General features: G+C 42.1%; 1 protein-coding gene across 1 annotated transcript in view; it reads right to left on the bottom strand.

Annotated features, from left to right (window-relative positions):
• The window catches only part of FBXL7 (F-box and leucine rich repeat protein 7), a gene marked incomplete at both ends in the record, with an annotated part of 174755 nt that extends 156191 nt beyond the window's left edge, over positions 1-18564 (bottom strand). Inside the window, one exon of the mRNA XM_084280108.1 lies at positions 18528-18564. Within this exon, the coding sequence (XP_084136234.1) occupies positions 18528-18564 (37 nt within the window). The remainder of the gene's footprint in view (positions 1-18527) is intronic.
• Positions 18565-19031: the final 467 nt, after the last annotated feature.

Below are 19031 nucleotides of genomic sequence, written 5' to 3'. Positions count from 1 at the left end.
ACCTGATCTGAGGAAACCACCATAGACTACGCTTGAAAATGCCCTTTTCCCCCAGTATAAGCCAAAACTAAGAGGGCTTATATTTATACCTGGCTGGTAGATTATCTCTAAGTCCACCATCAGTTTTAATGGTGGTCTCACTTGTGGAGACTTTCAGAAGAACAGGCATACCTTCTGCATACAAACAGAGGCTTACACTTGCAGACAGTCACTCTGTGAAAGTTGTTCCAGTCATACCCATCAAGCCCAAGCCAGGGGTTGAAGTTCCAGCAGTCCCATGTGACACAAGTAGAGTATTTGAGAAAAAAACTATTCCAGAGTAAGATGAACTCAAGCAATGATACGCTTCAAAGCTTTTACTGTAAAAATGTTTTATAAAACCCTTCCCTTATTTAGAGCTATTGAAAACAGATGAACAATAAAAATGGTTATGCAGGAAAAATAAAAAGCTTGGAAAAAGGCAGTGATATTTCTTATGGTCCATAAATCCACCAGTTAGGGATGTACTGTACATGTGACAAAATTGAATTTCCAGAACCCTAGAAGGGTCCTTTATAGTTCAATGCAAAGTCACAGAGCATCTACTTCTCTCAAGATGAAAAAATGAATTGTTCACACAACTAGGTAAATAAATTGTCTCACAACAATGCTGCACTTTTGGAGTAGAGCTAGAAAAGCAGCATTATGCAGCAAGAAAAAACCCCACACCCTCTCTAATGAAATTTCTCATATTGATGTTGCTCTTGTGCACAACCACAAGTTGTCAGAAACAAAAATTTGCAAATAACTGTGGTGATACTTGATCACAATTTGCAGGGTTTAATTTTTAAGCACAAAATACTACTTCAGTTTTTCACTTTGACTAGCTGTAGCATTTCAAACAAGGAACAGTGAAGACCCAACACCCACCTAACTCCTATATCTGCTTCAGATAGAAGTCATGTCCCTAAAAAACCAAACAGAAAGAAATCTAGTTTGTGTTCTGTCAAATAATTCTTCATGTGATTCCATTAAACTGTTCTTTCTTTGGGACTCACTAAGTGTTACTGTAGAAGATAGGACACCAAGCTACAGGGATCTCATTTCAGCCAGTACCTATACTTCAGGCTCTATGCAAAGGTACTGCCAGAAATGTCTTTAGAGAGAGTAATCTTGCCCATAGAGCCCTTTTCTTTCAGTTTCTAATTTAAATCATTAATTGTTGGACACTCACACAGAGTCACTATGCAAACCCCAAGCTTTCAGCCCCGAGAGCTGGAGATCATCTGTACAGTCAACCCACAGCACTTCTTAAGGAAAGAGTACTCAACTCTGACAGAAATAAAACACCACAACACACAGAGTCTCTCCCCAGTAGAAACCAATGCAAAAAAGTACTGCTCTGAAGGACAGACACCCACATGTTGCAGAGGAAAGCAGTACAGGTCAAGTACGTGTTTTGGGTCAGCTGAAAGCACACTAATGAAACCCCAAGAATCAATCACCATTTGAAGTTAGTATCAACCAAAAATAAAGACATATAAGTCTAAATGGCATTTTTACATCACACATGTGCAAACAACAATTTAAGATAAAAATTGGTACTTTGCTACAAATGAGGCATAAACTTCTTTCCAACAACTTATTTTATTGTCGCTAAACATTCAAAGAAGCAGCAACTCTAACCTATTTGCTATGGCTAAATGCCCAGATTTAATATTTTTATATTTTTTCATGCAGCTGTTTAACCTAGAGATCAGACAGTTTTGGCTGCAAGAAAACAGAAGGCAGAAAATGCAAACAAAGTCACCTTGAGGCAAGGGGACTTGCAAACCTGGCAGGTCATTTATCTTTACAGCAACATACGTAAGTTTCACCAAACCTAGAGATTTGTAATTAGTTGGGGCAATACAGGATCACCCAGTATTTTAGATCAATTTCCCCACTCTTAGAATGTGTCCTCAGCATCCTCCATGACCAGCTACAACTCTAACTAGCAAGAACTCATCAAGATCATTTATTCTACTAAGAGAAAGTGGAAGTAAATCCTTCCTACAATCTTGCCAGCAGCTGTGGTACCTACCTGAGAACTTACCTAACATAGTTAGGAGATTTTGGCAGAGTGGAGGGGAAGAGGTTTCTCTCTTTTCTACTTGATAATCTCCCTTTGAACAGATGTCTGGCTTCATTTCCCTCTGCTTTTCTGGAATGAAGGAGCCTTGATCCAGTTCTCTCACTGGATTTATGAGAAACGTACAGCAGAGACCCAGTGGGCAGCAAGGCCCAGTTCTGTCACTCCTAAATTTTCCTTTGCTTCAGAGGAACTTGCCGGCTGCTATAATTTAATTGGCTTTTCTTATTTCCTGTGCCTCTCAGACAATAAACAGAAATATTCCAGACATTACTTTTTGTCTGGATCCTAAGAAGTGTTTTCAAAACAACACAAGTGCTGGCAGTGCCCACTACTCCACACTTCTACTCAAAATACACAGCAGAAGAGAAATATTTTTGAGGAGGCCGCTATGCAATTAAGCAAGTGAAGAATAGTTTGACCCACTTCAGTTTACTCAAAATGGATTAGGAGGTGTAAGGGAAAATTCTTCAGGATGTTAAACACTTCTAGACAGTGTGAACTACACCAGTAGAGAAAAAAAACCACTACCTGAGCTGCAAAAAGTCAAGCAGCAGTTGCAACCAGCTAACCATCTCCACACAGGAGCACATTTAATTTACTTTAATAAAGGCTTTAGTTAAAGAAAAACATAGAAGTATAAGGAGCTGTTGTCAGGCCTTACAAGAAGGCAACAGGCAACTGGAGTAACAGTGAATCCAAGAATCAGAGACAACCAGTGATGTTCATGTCCCAGAATGCAATAAGGTGAATCCAGACTGACCTTAGACTGAATTTGACTTTCAGCTGCAGAGAGACAATTGGAGAGGCAACTCTCAAAGGAGTGATACCAGATTTGACCTCAATTTACAAATTGAAATTCCTTTGGCAGCTTCTGGATGGATTCATTACCTGTTCTGTTTTAACTTAATTCAAACATTCAAAGTCCTACCTGGAAAAATGAGACCATCTCTCCTGCCCAATCTTAATTGTTCCAACATTGTTGGAAAGCTCTTTACCCTGCAAGATGAAACAGGAAGTAATTGAACTTTAAAAAAAAACAAAACAAAACTACTTTTGAAAGCCTTTGTGCCACTTACCTGAATGGTGTTATCTACTTGTACAGTATTATCAAATCATAAATCCATTACCCTTCAGAGCGAATCTCTGTAAGTGGCAAATAAGCTACAAAACACAAGAATTCTCCATTTGCCACTCACAACTGATGTGATCTATTCACGGGAGTGTTCTTACATCTTCTGTAAAGACTCAGCCATCAAGAAAAATCAAACTAATTATATTCTTCCCTAACCTAGTTAGAAAGCACTACTGCCTGATGTGCCAGATCCTTGTGGTGTTTTTGACTATGGCCAAACAGGAAAGATAACATTAAGCTACTCTTGTTCTTTTTCCCTATTGGGAGAGAAAAGATAAAAGTTAGTCCTTTAGTAAATGGAAGACAGTAACAAATTTGCTTAAGTTCACAAAAAGCTATGATTGCACAGCTCCACTTTAAAGGGGGTTACTCTGCTACTGCTCAGCTGCAGTATCCCTGTCTCCTCCATCACAGAATGCAGGGGAGTCCACCTGTTGCATTTGGGGGTCTCATCACCAGAGGAGCAGCAGACTAAGAACATGTTTCATCAATAAATGAGCTGTAATTCCCCACATTTTCAAAGGGTTGTAGCCCCATAAAAATAGATCAGAGCTGTCGGAGTTTGCTGGGTCAATTCAATGTACGACATTAAAATATATTAACAGAAAGCACTAGTGTTAGCATCATTTGTGTATGTTGAATATATTCAAATACAAATCACACTCTGCTTTCCATGAAGCTACTCCTACTAGACCTTTTAATACCTGGGAAGAGTGTGTGTAGATATAAACCTGTTAACAAAAAACCATCAGCATCAGACAGCAATGCTGAAAAGAAGACATATGTAGAAACCAGAGCTTAAGATGCTTACATCTCTTGAAGACTACAGATTTTGCCTCAATTTCTTTGTTTCTCAGTCTCACTTAAAAAAGCCAGAGTGAATATCTTTTCCTTTCCTTCTCGGCTAAAGCTACAAAAACATTATGGTAAACTGTTTATGAAAAATGCAATTAGCTAGTTTCTGGTCTGCTGGCAACTAGAATTATCAGGACTCAGCTGATGCATTTCAGAAGAATGCCAGGATTTAATGACTTTCCTGTGTAACTGATGTGGACTTGACAGTCTCAAGAACATTACAGTGAGTTTGGTTTCCAGTGTCCTTAACACACACTATTCTTGCATCACTTGTGCTGGGTTGTTTGTATTTTAACTTAAGGCACAATTCAGTAGATTTGACTGTCCCTATCAGAGTACCGCATTTTAATTTTTAAAAAGGTAATAATACAGTTCAGTTACTCAAATGAAGCGTTTCAGAAATAAGCCATCCATTTGAGACCACAAAAGTCAATGCTAATCACAGAAAACTGAAATTCCTATTCTCGACTCTAACTCTTTAAAGCCATTTTACTAGAACCAGATTAAAAACTATTTTGAGGAATTTTAAAGGTTAAAATTTTAGAAATTCCATTAACTTAGCACATACAACATCGGGAAGAAATAGGGGCTTGAAGCAGGTTGCGAATGCAATTTATTTTTTAAATACACTACACTGTTAAACTAAAGGCCAGAATAGCAGCAGCAATACATAGAGTGAATACACCAAACCCACTGTATACATTGACCTTGCAGAACTTGAAACTTTAAAACCAGTTTCCTAAAGAATTTTGTTGTTCAGGTATTTCTAGTCTCACCATGCAGCTTTGCAAAAGCCAAAAATACATTACTCATGTTGTATGTAGTCTTGGTATCACCAAGTCACAACTTGAGGCTGGCAAACTCAAAACATTAATTAATATATATGGGGGAAGGGATGTTTTTATTTTTGGCTTTTTTTGGGGGGGAGGGGTTGTTTGGGTTTTTTTTTTTTAAGCTTTTTGTGGATCTATCATGAAGGATGATTTAAAAAATACATTAAGTCTTTGTTCTAAAGAGCAGTAGCTCTTGTTCTAGAAACAATAGGCTCAGTCATACCGTGAGGTAGCATCCCATTCTCAAAACTAATGCAAATTCAGCTTTGATGTCACCCTGGAATAGCAGATAACACCTCATGTAATTTACTCATCTTCCACTATATCATCCAGACACACACAGAGTTAAAAACAGGAACATCCTAGTTCATTAGTGAAACAGATAAAAGGTCAATCTGCAAGGCATTCATTACAGAGATATTTTTACACAGAGAAGTGTCTCCTAAGTATCTGCTAAACATCTCTTGTGTGGCCGGGGAAAGGTTTTCTCTTAATCTCCTATATACACGGACCTTTCCACTGCAACCCCACTTCTCTGCACTTTCAGTTGTAAGACTCTGAAGAGTCTAGAAACCCCAGTTTGGTAGTTGGTTTGGGGTTTTTTTGTTGATGAAACTTCCCGTTGTCCAGTCTAAAGCAAAAAGCTTTTATATAAGAATCCTCACATTGGAGAAGCTTTATGTTGTTACAATGCAATTAATTCTGGGAAAGAGTAATCTCTCTTCAAATCCACTTAGAGCACCCACTGTTTGTAAAGCAGGTGAGAGGAGGTGGCACAGTTTTGTCATTTTAATTCTGACATCCACTACTATCATCTGCAGAGCAGTCCTCAGCCCTCCTACAACCCCACTCGAGTTAAGTACCTGTATTGGCAGAACACACAGAAACCTATGTGGGTAGAAGGGGGATAGCAGCGGTTCTTGCTCATAAGAAAAAGATTTTTTCATTGGACTCCACAAGGACCTACAAGGTAAGTATTTGTGTGAAAGTCTGAGGAGCTCCAGAGACACCACCCTCTTCCCCACTCTGCCCTTCCTTACTCTGGCACATAAAACAGGCTTCCTCATCAGCCATGTAGGACTAGATCGCCTCAGACCAACAGGCAACTGCCATGGTTCAGCCCCATGGGGCAGATGAGCACCACAGCCGCTCACTCCCCTCTCCATCTCCCCATGGGATGGGCAGGAGGAGGAGCAGACAAAGGCAAACAGCAGGGTGGGGGTACAGGTAGTGTGCTGGGACAGCATAGAGAGTGGGGGGAACAGCAATAGGGCTTATGACAGGATATAGGCTACAGCAATAACACAGAGCACTGCACCCACAGTGCCCCACCCGACCAGACGCTGACTGCCCCAGAGCCACTCGGACACAGCCACCCCCTTTTACAGGGAGTCACGTCACGTGGTGTGGAATCAACTCTGTTCACTGTGCTGGCTGCTTGGGCAAGGAAACTCTGGCCTGACCACAGTAAGGACAGCAAGCTTGATCTAGCATACTCTAATTAGAGTTTTTGGACTAGACTCCTCATTATGTCTGGAGGATGCAACCTGCTGGGAGACTTGACCATGTGAGGTAACAGACTCATCTTATGCAAAGCAGTTGCTTTTGAGTATGAGCCAGCACGCTTGAGGGCTCTTCACAGGGCTGCCCAACAGTCAAGTGCCATCACTTTTAGTCCTTGGTAAATACAGGATTTGGACAACTAACAAAGAAAAACACAGAAGAATAGATTAATACAAGGATTTTGCCCACACTCCACTCACTACCCATAAACCAGCATCTACAGGGTTAAAGCAAGTTTGCATGAAGATTCTTTTTGTCTCAAGTGCGTAGTTAGAGACCTGGCCTTGGCTCCAGAATGCCTCCTAAATTTCATAATCCTTCACAATTTGTCTTACATTTCCTCAAAGCCATAGATGACTAGGGTTAGAAGCAAACCAGTTATCAGTACTGCTTAATTCACAAAAAGACCAGGCTCTGAATCATACTTACCACACTCCTTTCAGCCAAGTGCTGATACCTCAGTTAGGAGTAAAACTGAGGAAAACAAGGGTAGGATTAATTGGTGCTTAAAAGGCACAAATAGACAAACCGCACAGCACTAACAGCCAGCTCCACTGTGTGAAAGGCTCCTGTGTCTGACTAGACTTGTTCTGGTTTACATTCTAATCCTGTGGAAGCCAAACTTCACTTTCTAGGAATGTTTTTGCTCATGTAGGGACTTAATGAAGAAACCCTATACCTTGGTGAAGGACACCGAGACGGTGAGAGCAGGAGATCTTATCCACAGAAGGGCATGAATGTATTTTTAATAGAAAACAAAGCCAGGCAAAATGAAAGCTGGAAACCCAGAAAGGTCTGCAACATTCACTTGTGCCCAGCTTCTGCCGCCAACATTTCTCCCTGTGCTTGAAAGAGGTAAAATGGTTCAATTCCACCTTGTTACCTGACCCATAGCTAGAAATGCACATACATTTTAAAGATGCTAAGCAGTCATTCTAGTTCAGCCCTCAGGGTCAGAAGTACAGCTGGACATACTGAACATACTGTGTGCTTTCACAGTGAGAAGCAGAGAGCATCATCACCAAAACCCTAAATCAAAACACAGTCCTTCAATCAATGGTTTCCCAGGCAGCCCAACAGAAACTAACCCTTCTGCTTGCTCCCAAGCCCTGCGTTACCTCTGGATAAACTGTAGCTCATGAGCAGTTGGGTAGTTTCTCAGATACAAGAACAGCCCTCTCACATGCAGCTTCTGGAATCCAGAGTTAAAGCGGGAAAAATTAGTAATTGTTTGAGGGAGAGGAAGTCCCACATTCACCTTTGTTCCAGCAGTTCCTGGCAAGAGAAATAAATACCCGTAGCAAGCACTCATGTTTCTCCACAAAGACAACCACACAGTGCAACAAAAGTTACACCCACAGAGGAATAAAGAGTCACCTTTTCCCAAGAGAAATGAAGGCATAAACAAAGTATTCTGCTCATGACTAATGAGAGCCAAAGAAAATTCACACTGGCCTATGCTGTATAGTCTTTACATACCAATGGAAGGAAAACCTGTTTTAAAAGGGTCACCGCTAAAATGTTCCAGCATAAAAAGACTTTAATTCAGGCACTATAGATACAGTTCCAATCCCAGAATCTTTCATAGACCTGATTATGTTACGGGGCATTTAACTTTGTCTTGCTAGAAAGTCACCCCCTCTCCCACACAACAGTATTGCTATCATTGAAGCAACAGTCAATGTTAACAGCTGAGTTAACTACAATATAGTTTTTTGATACTAAAACCAAATGTAAGCTCCACTGATGAGTAACACCTACTAATATGCAAACCAAATTGTGTAATACATGGCTTTACTTTTAAATGTAAGATACTAAACTGGGAAGGATCTACTAGCACCTTAGAGCATTAAAAATTAACAGTGGCATCTGGTAATATGACTGGGTTCATTTTCAGAAGAAAGTTTAGGACAATCATATTTCATTACTTCACTTATGAAAGATAAGCTGTTTGTTCTAAACTTGAGTATTATCCTATCCATTGCACCATAATTTAAATTGGGGATTAAAATCCCTTTTGACCCAAATCTAGAATACATGGAAAGAAAACTTTCACACCAGCAGAATATGAATTGCTGTCAGGCATTTTTACCAGTCATGGCTACATCAACTGGAAAACAGCAGAACTTTTATTTTTTTTCTACCATGATCAATACAAATAAAACTTCTTAGCAAGTTAAAGCAAGTCTTCCTTTTCTAGGAGAGAAAACAAATTTTATCCTGGGCTAGCTGTTCTTTCTGACATAAGCAGAACTCCATTGAAGAAGCTTTTCATAAAAGCACAGGCCATTCATACTGCCAGAAACAGCAACAACAAAAAAAAAAAAACGGAGCCAGATTCTACCACCACAAATCTTAGGAGGATTCTTCTATTTTATCTGTTCTCTGCCAAGAGAAAGCAGAGTCATTCAGAAAGACTGAGATTCTTTATACAATGGAAATTAAGACTTTTTTATTAAAACCTTAATAATACAAGGTAAAAATAAATTATAGCTGAAAAGCTCTAAACCAGCTGTAGACAAAAGTTTACAGAGCACTGTTTAGAGATACTCAACTACTGTACAACAGCCTTCATGCCTGCCAGAACTTCTTGCTTCTTAAAGACTGGTAGTATCTTTTGTAAATATAAGTAACAAGTGGAAGAACAGGGGTGTCACGTTAGAGAACATTTTGACAAACTGAACATTGACACAAATTCATGGGACCTGACAGGATACACTTCTGAGGGCTGAGTGATACAAATAATTCCATGGCAAGCTCACTCACAATTATCTTAGGTCACAGCAATCAGGAGGGTGAGGTTTTTTGTTTGTTTTGTCCAGTCATCAATAATCAGACTTATCTTGAAGAAAAGCAGGGACAATCTAAGGGCCCACAGGCTGTTCAGCCCCACCTCAATCCACAAAAAGTAACAGAGCTTGCTGGAAAACATTTCCAAGGCAAGGTGGTGATTTGGAGTCAGTAGTGTGAAGTGGAAGTCACGCCTGACCGTGCTGATGAACATCAACAGTGAAGTGACTGGCTCGGTGGACGAGTACAGCAAATGTGGTCTATCCAGTAAGGCTTCCCAACTCTGTTTCCCATAGCTCCTTCATGGACAAACCGATGAAGTACTAGTTAAACGAACACCGAGACACACTGAAAACTCACTAGCCTGCTGGACTCCAACTGTTGTGGCAGAGGGGATGAAGTACGCCTGGGTGCCCCATCACCAGTGGTGACCTGGATGACATTAGAGTGCACCCTCAAGAAGTTTCCAGATGAGCAAAACTGGGAGGAGTGTCTGATTCACCAAAGGATTGCTACCATTCAGGTGGACTTCAACAGGATATCAAATGGGTCACCAAGAGCCTTCAGAAGATAGCTCAACAAAAGGAAATGAAGAGTCCTACGCCTGGGGAAGTATAACCAGCTGGGAAGCAGCTTTGCAGAAAGGATCCGGGGGTTCTTGTGGACATCAAGTAGGACATAAGCCAGTAGTGTGCCCTCATAGCAAAGACAGCCAAAGGCTGAATCACTGGTAGGAAGCTGTTGCTAGCAAACTAGTAGAGTTGATCCTTCTCTTCTACTCAGCACTGGTTCGGCTACATGTAGAGTGCTGGATCCAGGTCTGGGCTCCTCAGTAAAGGTATAGACATTCAGAGGCACCAGTAAAGAGCCATAACAATCAAAGTAGTTGGAGCATCTGACACAAAGAGAGGTTTAGAGAGCTGGGACAGTTTACCCTGGAGAAAAGAGGTCTCGAGGGGTAACTTTATCAATGTCTATAAATACCTGGAGGCAGGAGAGTGTAGAACAGAGAAGACAGAACCAGACTCTCTTTAGTGACAGCCAGTGAACAGACAAGAGAAAAGAGGCACAAACTGAGATACAAACACCTTCATTTAAGCATAATGAAGATTTTTTTTTTCTTTAAATCTACAGGTGACTGAACACTGGAAAAGGCTTCCCATTTATGTTGTAATGTGTCACTTTTTGGAGGTGATCAAAAATCTGAGTACACGTGATTCTGGGCAACCTGCTCTATTTAACTCTGTTTAGAGCACTGGGTTGGCTAAGGCATCTCCAGAGATGGAACTTCCAACCTGTGAGTTTATATACTTCAGGCTTATGAGTAGACATTGAGATATGGCCAGGCGTTGATTGGAAAGTATTCTAATTTAACTTTACTGCCTACACTGATGAGCACTGACAGTCTCACATTGCAGAACAAGAGAGTAAGAGGATCTGCAGTAAAAGCACCTATGTTCTCAAACCCTGCTAAAAACAGATGAGGGCCTTCAAGCTTGTTGGCTACAGAAGAGTACAATCAAACATGAACTCAAGGAGGAAGGTCAGCTACTAGATCTTCTTGACATACAAGAACATATTGTTAATTTCAACTTAATGCTAGCATGGCTAATGGGAATTGAAATCCTTCTGCTCCAAAGCTTTTATTTATACCTCTTTTAGTAAATCCCAAGGTTCCAAAAATTCTAAAAGCATGAGTCGTAGTAGTATAATATCAACAAATTTCACCACATATTTCAGCAATAGCTTATTGTTTCCATCATCTTAGCTTAGAAAAAAAGAAGTTATGTTGATATCACAAGGAACTTCCTTATAAACTGGCAGAGAAAAGGCAAATGGAATATGGAGAATAGCAATTTTTGCTAGGTACCACATAAGAGGTGATCTTCCAGTACTTCTGTTGGTGACTAGCCTTGTGCTTCAGCAGGGAGCTAGATCAAGCACTGCTATCATGGCACCAGTAACAAAACAACAAATTTCCTAAGAGCCACAGTCACCATAAAAAACTGTTAAGCACATGCACTTTCTGTTCATCAGTTCCCACAATAATTTTACTATCTTTCAAGAATAAGATTTAAATGAAAAACTAATTATTATGCTATTAGAGAAAAATTAAAAAAAAACCCTCTGAATTCCTCTATCCCATCCTTTCACTTACACTGAAAGGATTGCATGTGATCTGGCAGTAAAGTAATATCAGAGACTTCAATAGATGGCCTGCTTTTCCACAATGCATGAAGTCATACAAGCAATAAAAGTCTGGGCTTCCCACTAACTGACAAGATTACACTTGTAATGTGAAAATGAGACTTGGTCCAAATTCTCCTTTGACTGTCAAACAAGCCTGCGTGGCTCCTGATGGAAAGGGCTTCTTCCTAGTTAGCTATCATTGATATTCCGTTAATGTTTCTGGCTTTCTTTTCTTAAGTAACAAAAAAACAAGCAAAAAAAAAACCAAACCCCTGACCTCATAATTGCTGTTTGGTTTTATGTCATCACCTGCAAGTTTCATTAGTGCTTTTACAGAAACAAAGAGGAAAACCAAGGAAGACCATTTTTAAAATAGATCCACCAAACAGAGTATTAAAACACCTTCCACCAAGTTAGCATGCTGTTTGGGAATACTTCAGTACAATATTCCTGCAGCTACCATACACATTTGTACACAAATTCCCAAGAAAGTAAGTGTCACATGATTTAAGATGCTGATATGACAAATTTATGTGTTGTAGACAGGAATTTCCTGACTCGAAACGTGGGCATGAAAGAGTGCTTCCTGTTTCTGTCTTTACTGCAAGAAGGGTTTTTGGAAGGGTTTGCTAGCACAGCCTGCCTGGAACACAGAGCTCCAGGTTAAGCACTGTGCCACCACACACACTGCTAAAGCAAGGATGTGATGGTCACTTAAGTCTAACTATGTGACCCTCCCACTGAAGAAAGTCACTATGCCACCTATTTCCAAAAGCACATTGCTGTACCTTACACATTTGCATATCTCTGTTCTGAAAATGGAAATCAAATTCTTCCTGCTGAGCAAAGATCCACTAAAATCAGAGCAGTAACTGATATGCTGCTTCTTCAGTTTAAAATCCTGTGCACATACACAAAAACTGGGGTTGTGCTTTCAGTAAGCGGCACTGATGACCACTGGAAGGTAAGAGATTCCTCATGCCACGCAGATGCCTACTGTAATTACCCAGTGCAGGTAAACAGACTCATGTGTGTTGAACACCTGTTTACATGAACAGATAGTCCTACAAAAAGGGGTTCAACTTGTTGGAATAGGGGTGTCCTGATTTCAGCTAGGATGGCGGTGGGGGCTGGAGGTGGGGCGGGGAGGGGAGAAACACACCTTTTTTCCCCCCATTTACTTGTTTAAGGCAGAGATCATGAAAGCACATAGGGTCAAGAGACCTATTTTGCCAAAAAAATTACTTTTGTTGAGTTTGGATACTGGCACAGAGTTGAAGCCTTTTCCTTAAATATCTGTTCAAAGACAGCCAACTCAAGCCTTTCCATTAAGGCAGTACTTGAAACCGTGCTTATTCCAGCCTTTCCTACAGTTCTGTCTATGCAACATAATCACAACAGCACTTCTTCACACCTATGTGGAGAAGATATGAGAGCATTTCTCTGATTAGCCCAATTTAGTCCTGTTTGGTTTTGCTTTAGATCTTCTTGGAGTAAAGATCCTTACTTTGGTCAATGCACAGACCTTGCTAACTTCTTGAGAAGAATGGCCATGGTCCCTGCTGAATTCTCCTTCTATATGGCGACATATACAGAAACTACAGTAGCAAGCATGTAAGAGGTAACATGGAATTCTTTAATAACCTACAGCACAGTGTCAAGGTGACAGCACCTCCTCTGTACTTCAACTCCTCCAAGGAAGCCTTGCAAAAGCTGTCCTTAACGCTATGTCCGTGCTAGAAGGCACACAATTAGACTCAGAATTAAGTGAGGGGTATGATCAGACAGAATAGCTTTTCCACCCAAGGTCAGCCACAAGATTACTCGGCTTAAATGTTGCTCAAATAACAGCCTCATAGTATGCCTGCCCAGTCTCAACTTGTACCTCCATATTCCAAGAGAACACTGTATGTTTCATTTCCTTATGAGGGAGGAACAAATTCTACAGACAGTCCACCACCCATTTTTCAAGTTTTGAAGCTTTTTACTCCTTCATGAAATAGTTGCCCAGTTTAGCAAAGTTCATGTCCTGTACTAAGGAATACAGGCATAGCTGAATACAAAACAAGGAGCAGAAATAAACCACTTGGGCATTTCAGCCTTCAAATGTCATCCACTGGCTCCTGCCAATCACTTTCCTTACACAAACAAGACCCACAAAGCAGCAAACCAATTCCTAGTTAGGAATTGTTCCCAGAAGTGAGGAATCCAGAAATGGCCAAAGGGCTGAAAAATGCCAGAAAATGAAGTTTGCTGAGGAGATTTGAGAGTTAGCGATTTAGACTTAACACCATGCAGCCAATTCTGAACACATATTGATGTTTTTGCACAAATAATGATACAGTATCAACTTCAGCTTGGATTTTAATTTTCCATGTCATGCATCACCACCACCAAAGTTTGTTCAGGCCTCCAACACTGGCACCCAGTTATCTTGGGTTTTGGGCTGGCTGGTTTTTCGTTGTGGTTTCTTTGGTTGTTGGTTTTGTGTTAGGGCTGGGTGTTTTGGGGGGTTTTTTGATTTTGTTGGGTTTTGGGGGGGGGAGGGGGGGGTGTTGTTTTTTGTTTTGTTTTAATAAAAAGTACAAAAGAAAGCACTTCCAGTTATTTCTGCACTGGACTGAAGCAACCATCCAATCCAAAGATAACTCCCTAGTTAGTTGGCTTACATCTCCTAACAAAATAATAAAATAAGAGCCCCTACCTTCACCAGAAACATTTTATAAAAGTGAGTGTCATTTTATGGAGTAACATGCATGTGAGCCACTAAGTTACTTTCTGGAAAGCTACAAATAGCATCAGCAGCTTTGTAAGCTTCAGTCCCCCACAAATCTGTTACTCTGTGTGCATATGTAAACACACATGCCCCGGCACACAGAGATGCAGGGCTGGGTTTTGTGTGTGTTTTCATTTGGGGATTGTTTTGGGGCTTTTCTTTTTTTTTTTTTTTTTTTGGCCTCTTTTAAAGATTAAAATAGGGAGGGATGAGAAACTGAAAGCATCGCAGCAGCTCGGTGGAGCTCAGTATCCTCCCCCTGCCATGTGATCCAGACAACAAGAAACACGAGCACTGAGCTTAGAGTAGATTTACATTTTGGAGACAAACTGAGTAAACACACAGAATCCTTTTGCATCACTCAGTTGAAATTTACATTGTAAAAAAAAAAATATAGATATATATATGTATCATAAGCAGCCTTTATAAAGGTCACTTTCGGTCAGCAGCAGTTGGGCCCTCTCAGAGTGCAAATTTGCTTTTAAAATCAACATTGCTGGAAAGATTGACATTTGGAATGTTTCTATCTTTCCTGTCCAAATCTGCTCCTTAAGAGTCAAGTCTCAACTCCCTGAGTGCAGCGGAGTGGAGCACAGGTAAAATATAAGAGCCAACCCTGGCCAAGCACCAGAAAGGAGAACATGATCCCAAAAATAAGCACAGCACACAAGAAGAGCCATTGAGCAGCGCCATAACATTTACAGATGCCCTGCGGAGGGTGTGAAGGTTCAGTTCCAGCTGTTATGCACCAGAGAGGTGTGTAAGATTAAGCAAACTAGGACAAAAAAATCTGCTCCAACAAATCTTTCTTCACAGATTGTCTGAATATCTGACCCAGGAAAGGACCAGAATGCTGGTACTGTTTAATACATCAGATGGTAATGCATAAATGCAACTTGGACACCGGGACAAAGTAGGAATAACCTGCACAGCCCAGGACCATTTAGCACCTCACCTGATGAGCCTCTTCACTTGACTCCGGGAACCTCAGGGGGTGGGAGTTAAAAAACAACCCACAAAAATACCCACCAAAAACTGCTCTGACTGTCAAAGATTTAGTACACAGAGAAGACTCTCTTCTTACTCCCAAGGTATCATAATTCTGTAATTAAATCATTCAAGAAAAGCTTATTTCTGTATTTTCCATTCCCTTACACTTGTCGTAATACCCTGTGAGGCTCCACAAATTCCAACCACACCTGTAAATCACTGATAAACTATTCTGATTCAACTCATGAAACAAAATAGCCTACCCATCAGAAATACTATTTCACGATTCCAAGACCATCACGTTATAATTATTTTCACTGACATAAACACTGCACAAGAAGTTTAATCTATCAATACTTTGCAGAGAAATCCCCTAAAACCCCATAGGCCCCGAATAACAGAACTTTTGGATGTAAAAGATTTCCACACACAATGTGACATGTCTGAGCATTTGCTACCACTACATTAGCAGAGATCTAATCTAAGGCAACATTTGCAAGGGGTTACTGTGTCCAACAGGACCTTCCCACCTGTGAAGCTGCCTGTCTGTAAAGCAGACCTTGGCCATTTTTCCCTGCTGAAGGAGGAATTTCAGAGAACAGCCAACTCTGAAATGAACCCAGGCCAACCTATTTCACCACAGTGGAGTAATGGCAGCAGTCCCTAGAAGACTTCAGCTACCATATGCCAGCGCACACACAAGTTAAAGCCACCTTTGTGAGCCATGTTGCCTGTGCTTTGTGGCAACCACATCCCAAGATGTAGGCAGGATTCTGAGCTGGCACTTAATGCTACCAGGACATGGGAATTCTCCCTCTGGGCAGTTTGCAAATCTAAAACTCCGCAAACAAAAGCTTGGAGAAGGAACATTTTTCAAACCCTGATTTAAGTTAGTGTTACTCATAGAAAGCTTCCATTTAAATCCTTCCAAATTAAATATGCAAATAAAAAAAAAAAACAAACAAAAAACAACATTGTCAGGGAGGCCTGAGATTGGGAAGGACGCTGATTTCCTTGTCTAAGCTGTTATTTCATACATTTCTCCTTTGCTATGCCCTGTTCTCCATAGCATCAGGCACATGGGTCATACCAACTCTTTCATGATGCATTTTAGCAGAGGAACCAAGCTGCTGAATGCTGTCACCAACCTTCTGTAGACCATCTTCTGGAAGCAGAAGGGGCAGGAGATATTCAAAGAAGGTTTATGACAACTACAGCAATCTGGACAGTTGACTCATTAAAAAGACATCCCTGCATAAGGTCTGAACAGTGGTATTGTGGAGTGTTGTACAATTATTTAGCTGCTCTCAAGTTTGACTGGTTCCCAAGTTTTACATTTTGATGGAGAGGAGAAATGCTGAGAAGTTATGGTTATTTTGCAAAGCAGCCATTCCACCTCAATGCTGCAGCTTCCTTCCACATGTAAGGATACAGATTGCTCTGCTGGTTCATATCACAAAGCCAATTTCCTTACAAAACAGACACCTGTATCACATCCGTCATCCCCCCTCCAGCTTGTAGATGCAAAAGTGCCTCAAGTAGTAAGAGGGACAGCATTCAGTCACCTTTCCCCAGCAAAAGCGGGTAGGTGTCAGCTGCACCTGCAGCACACTCTAGGACCAGCCCCCCATTGGCCTTGAGCCCAGCAAGGTTGTTCTGTGCAGAACTGTTACCAGAAAGATGCACAGCAAAGTACTGCTTAGATGTCTAACCAACTCAACAACACCTTTTATATATCACCCTTTAACTGATTTAAGAATATCCTACTTGCACCAATCCTCCTCTTCATCACAGGTCCCATTGTGTAGTTCAGGGTTCCTGCTGGTCCATCACAGTCCTCCCACCCAAAACTGTATATTAATGGAAGCAAGCCTTCTTCTGAAGTCCCAGGAAGGCTCAGGGGTACAGCCATGCCTTCCTACTACCCCTCAGCATCTTTTTAGGTTTGGTTTTTTTTGTTGTTTTTTGGTTGTTTTTTTTTTTTTGCAAGTGGATAGAACTATAAAGACTGTCCCTTTCAGCTCTAGGGACAAACCAGGATTGCTCACTTCAGGAAGAATCAAAAGAGGCTTTGATCGCGATTTCCAGGTTCACCCCACATAAGGAGAAATTATTCTGTTGGTGACATCAAGGGAGTGAAACCCCACAACAGTGAGAATATCTTTAGCTTAAAGCTTCCGACTCCTTCAGCGTTTCCGAAAGTGGAGCTCTTTTGGCAATATATAAAAGGAACTGCAGAAACTGCATGAGAAGTAGTGGGTTTTTCCCCCCTTTTCCTTTTTACAATCTTCATGCATATTTTGGCTGCGAGAGTGGTTTATTCTTTGGCAGTTGCCTTCCGGGCTCCCAAGGAATCCACCAGACCATAGGACCAGCTCCCTCACTCCACCCACAAACCCTCAACAACATCATCAGCAAAAAAATAATAAAAAAAAATGTGGGAAGGGAGTTGTAGCGATCCTACCTAGCTGCCCAGTACTACAAGGGCAACACAGACATGAGACAGGTAAAAGTTAAAGGAGTTAGAAGTTAAAACTAGCTGGCAGGAAGACAAGCTTTCAGTACTTGCCATTGGCTTGCCCGGTACCAGCTGACTGTTCCAGTAGCCCTTCGCACCAGCAGCAAAGCAGCTGAAATTCATCCCTGATGCAACTCCAGCGAGACTAATAGGTTTCCACAAGAATGAATCAGGCCCTGTATATCTAAAACCAAACCCACTAAAGTTTCACTGAAGCGAAATTGCAGGAGTACAATCTATGGATAACAGCTGGAGAACATTAACTCCCCCCCCCCCTCCTTTCCTGGGGTTAATTTTTTTTTTCTCTGTTCAGACAGGAAGCAGTCATATAGCATACTGCATAATATAAGGATCCTGGGATATAAAGACAAGTCGAAAAAGGATTACAAAGAGCGCTCTAAAAGCTTTTAGCGAAGTTATACTGCCACAGCCCCTGAGCTGCCTCCATGTTTCGAGCCACACCGCGACCCCGACATCATGAACCGGGACAGCAGTTACCCCCCATCTATTTAAAGAAAAAACAAACCAAAAAACCACCACCAACAAAAAACCCACCCAACGACCATAATTAAAGACATCGTAAGGGGGCCAGCGCGGCAGGAGCCCGAGTGCCGCGTCCCGGTTCCCGAGGAGGGTCGGTCCGGTCCGGTAAGGGGCAATGCCCTGTGCCGCGGCGCCTCCTGCCCGCGCATCATCCCCCTCTCCGGACCGGTGGAACCCCGCTGGTGCCCCAACACTCCCCTTCCCCCCCCCGCCCCGCGACTCACCCTCGCTGCCGTACTGCTTGCCATTGTTCGCGCCCATCCTGCCGGCTTCATGCTCGCCGCCGCCTTCCCACGCCGCCGCGCAGCATCTCTACCGCGGGGCCGCCGAGCGACCGCGGATGATGGAGCAGAGCCGGGGCAAAGGGGTGGGAGAGTCGGAGAGAACTCCAGGAGCTTTCACGGCGACATGTCCAAAGCAGCCCTGCAACTTCCTCCGCTTCTTCTCGGGTGGCCGACACCCTCCCTGCCCCCCCTCCCCCTCCTCAAAAATAAAAAAAAATAAGGGAAAGAACAACCCCCGCGGTGTATCGGGGCGCTTTCCCCACCCCGGTTTCCAGCCGGGGTGTCAGGGCAGGGGAGGCGGCTCCAGTTATAATCCACAAGCGGGACGGGCGGGACAACCCCCGGGCTCAGGCTCCGCCGCCCCGCGGCCGGCGCTGGTGCTCCTCCGGTACTTCCGCGCCTCTCTGCCTCCTCCTCACGGCCCCGCCGCCGCCTCCCGCGGGA

This window comes from Gallinula chloropus, assembly GCF_964237585.1.
Source record: "Gallinula chloropus genome assembly, chromosome: 2".
Taxonomy (NCBI): Eukaryota; Metazoa; Chordata; class Aves; order Gruiformes; family Rallidae; genus Gallinula; species Gallinula chloropus.
This window is presented reverse-complemented; position numbering and strand designations above follow the sequence as displayed.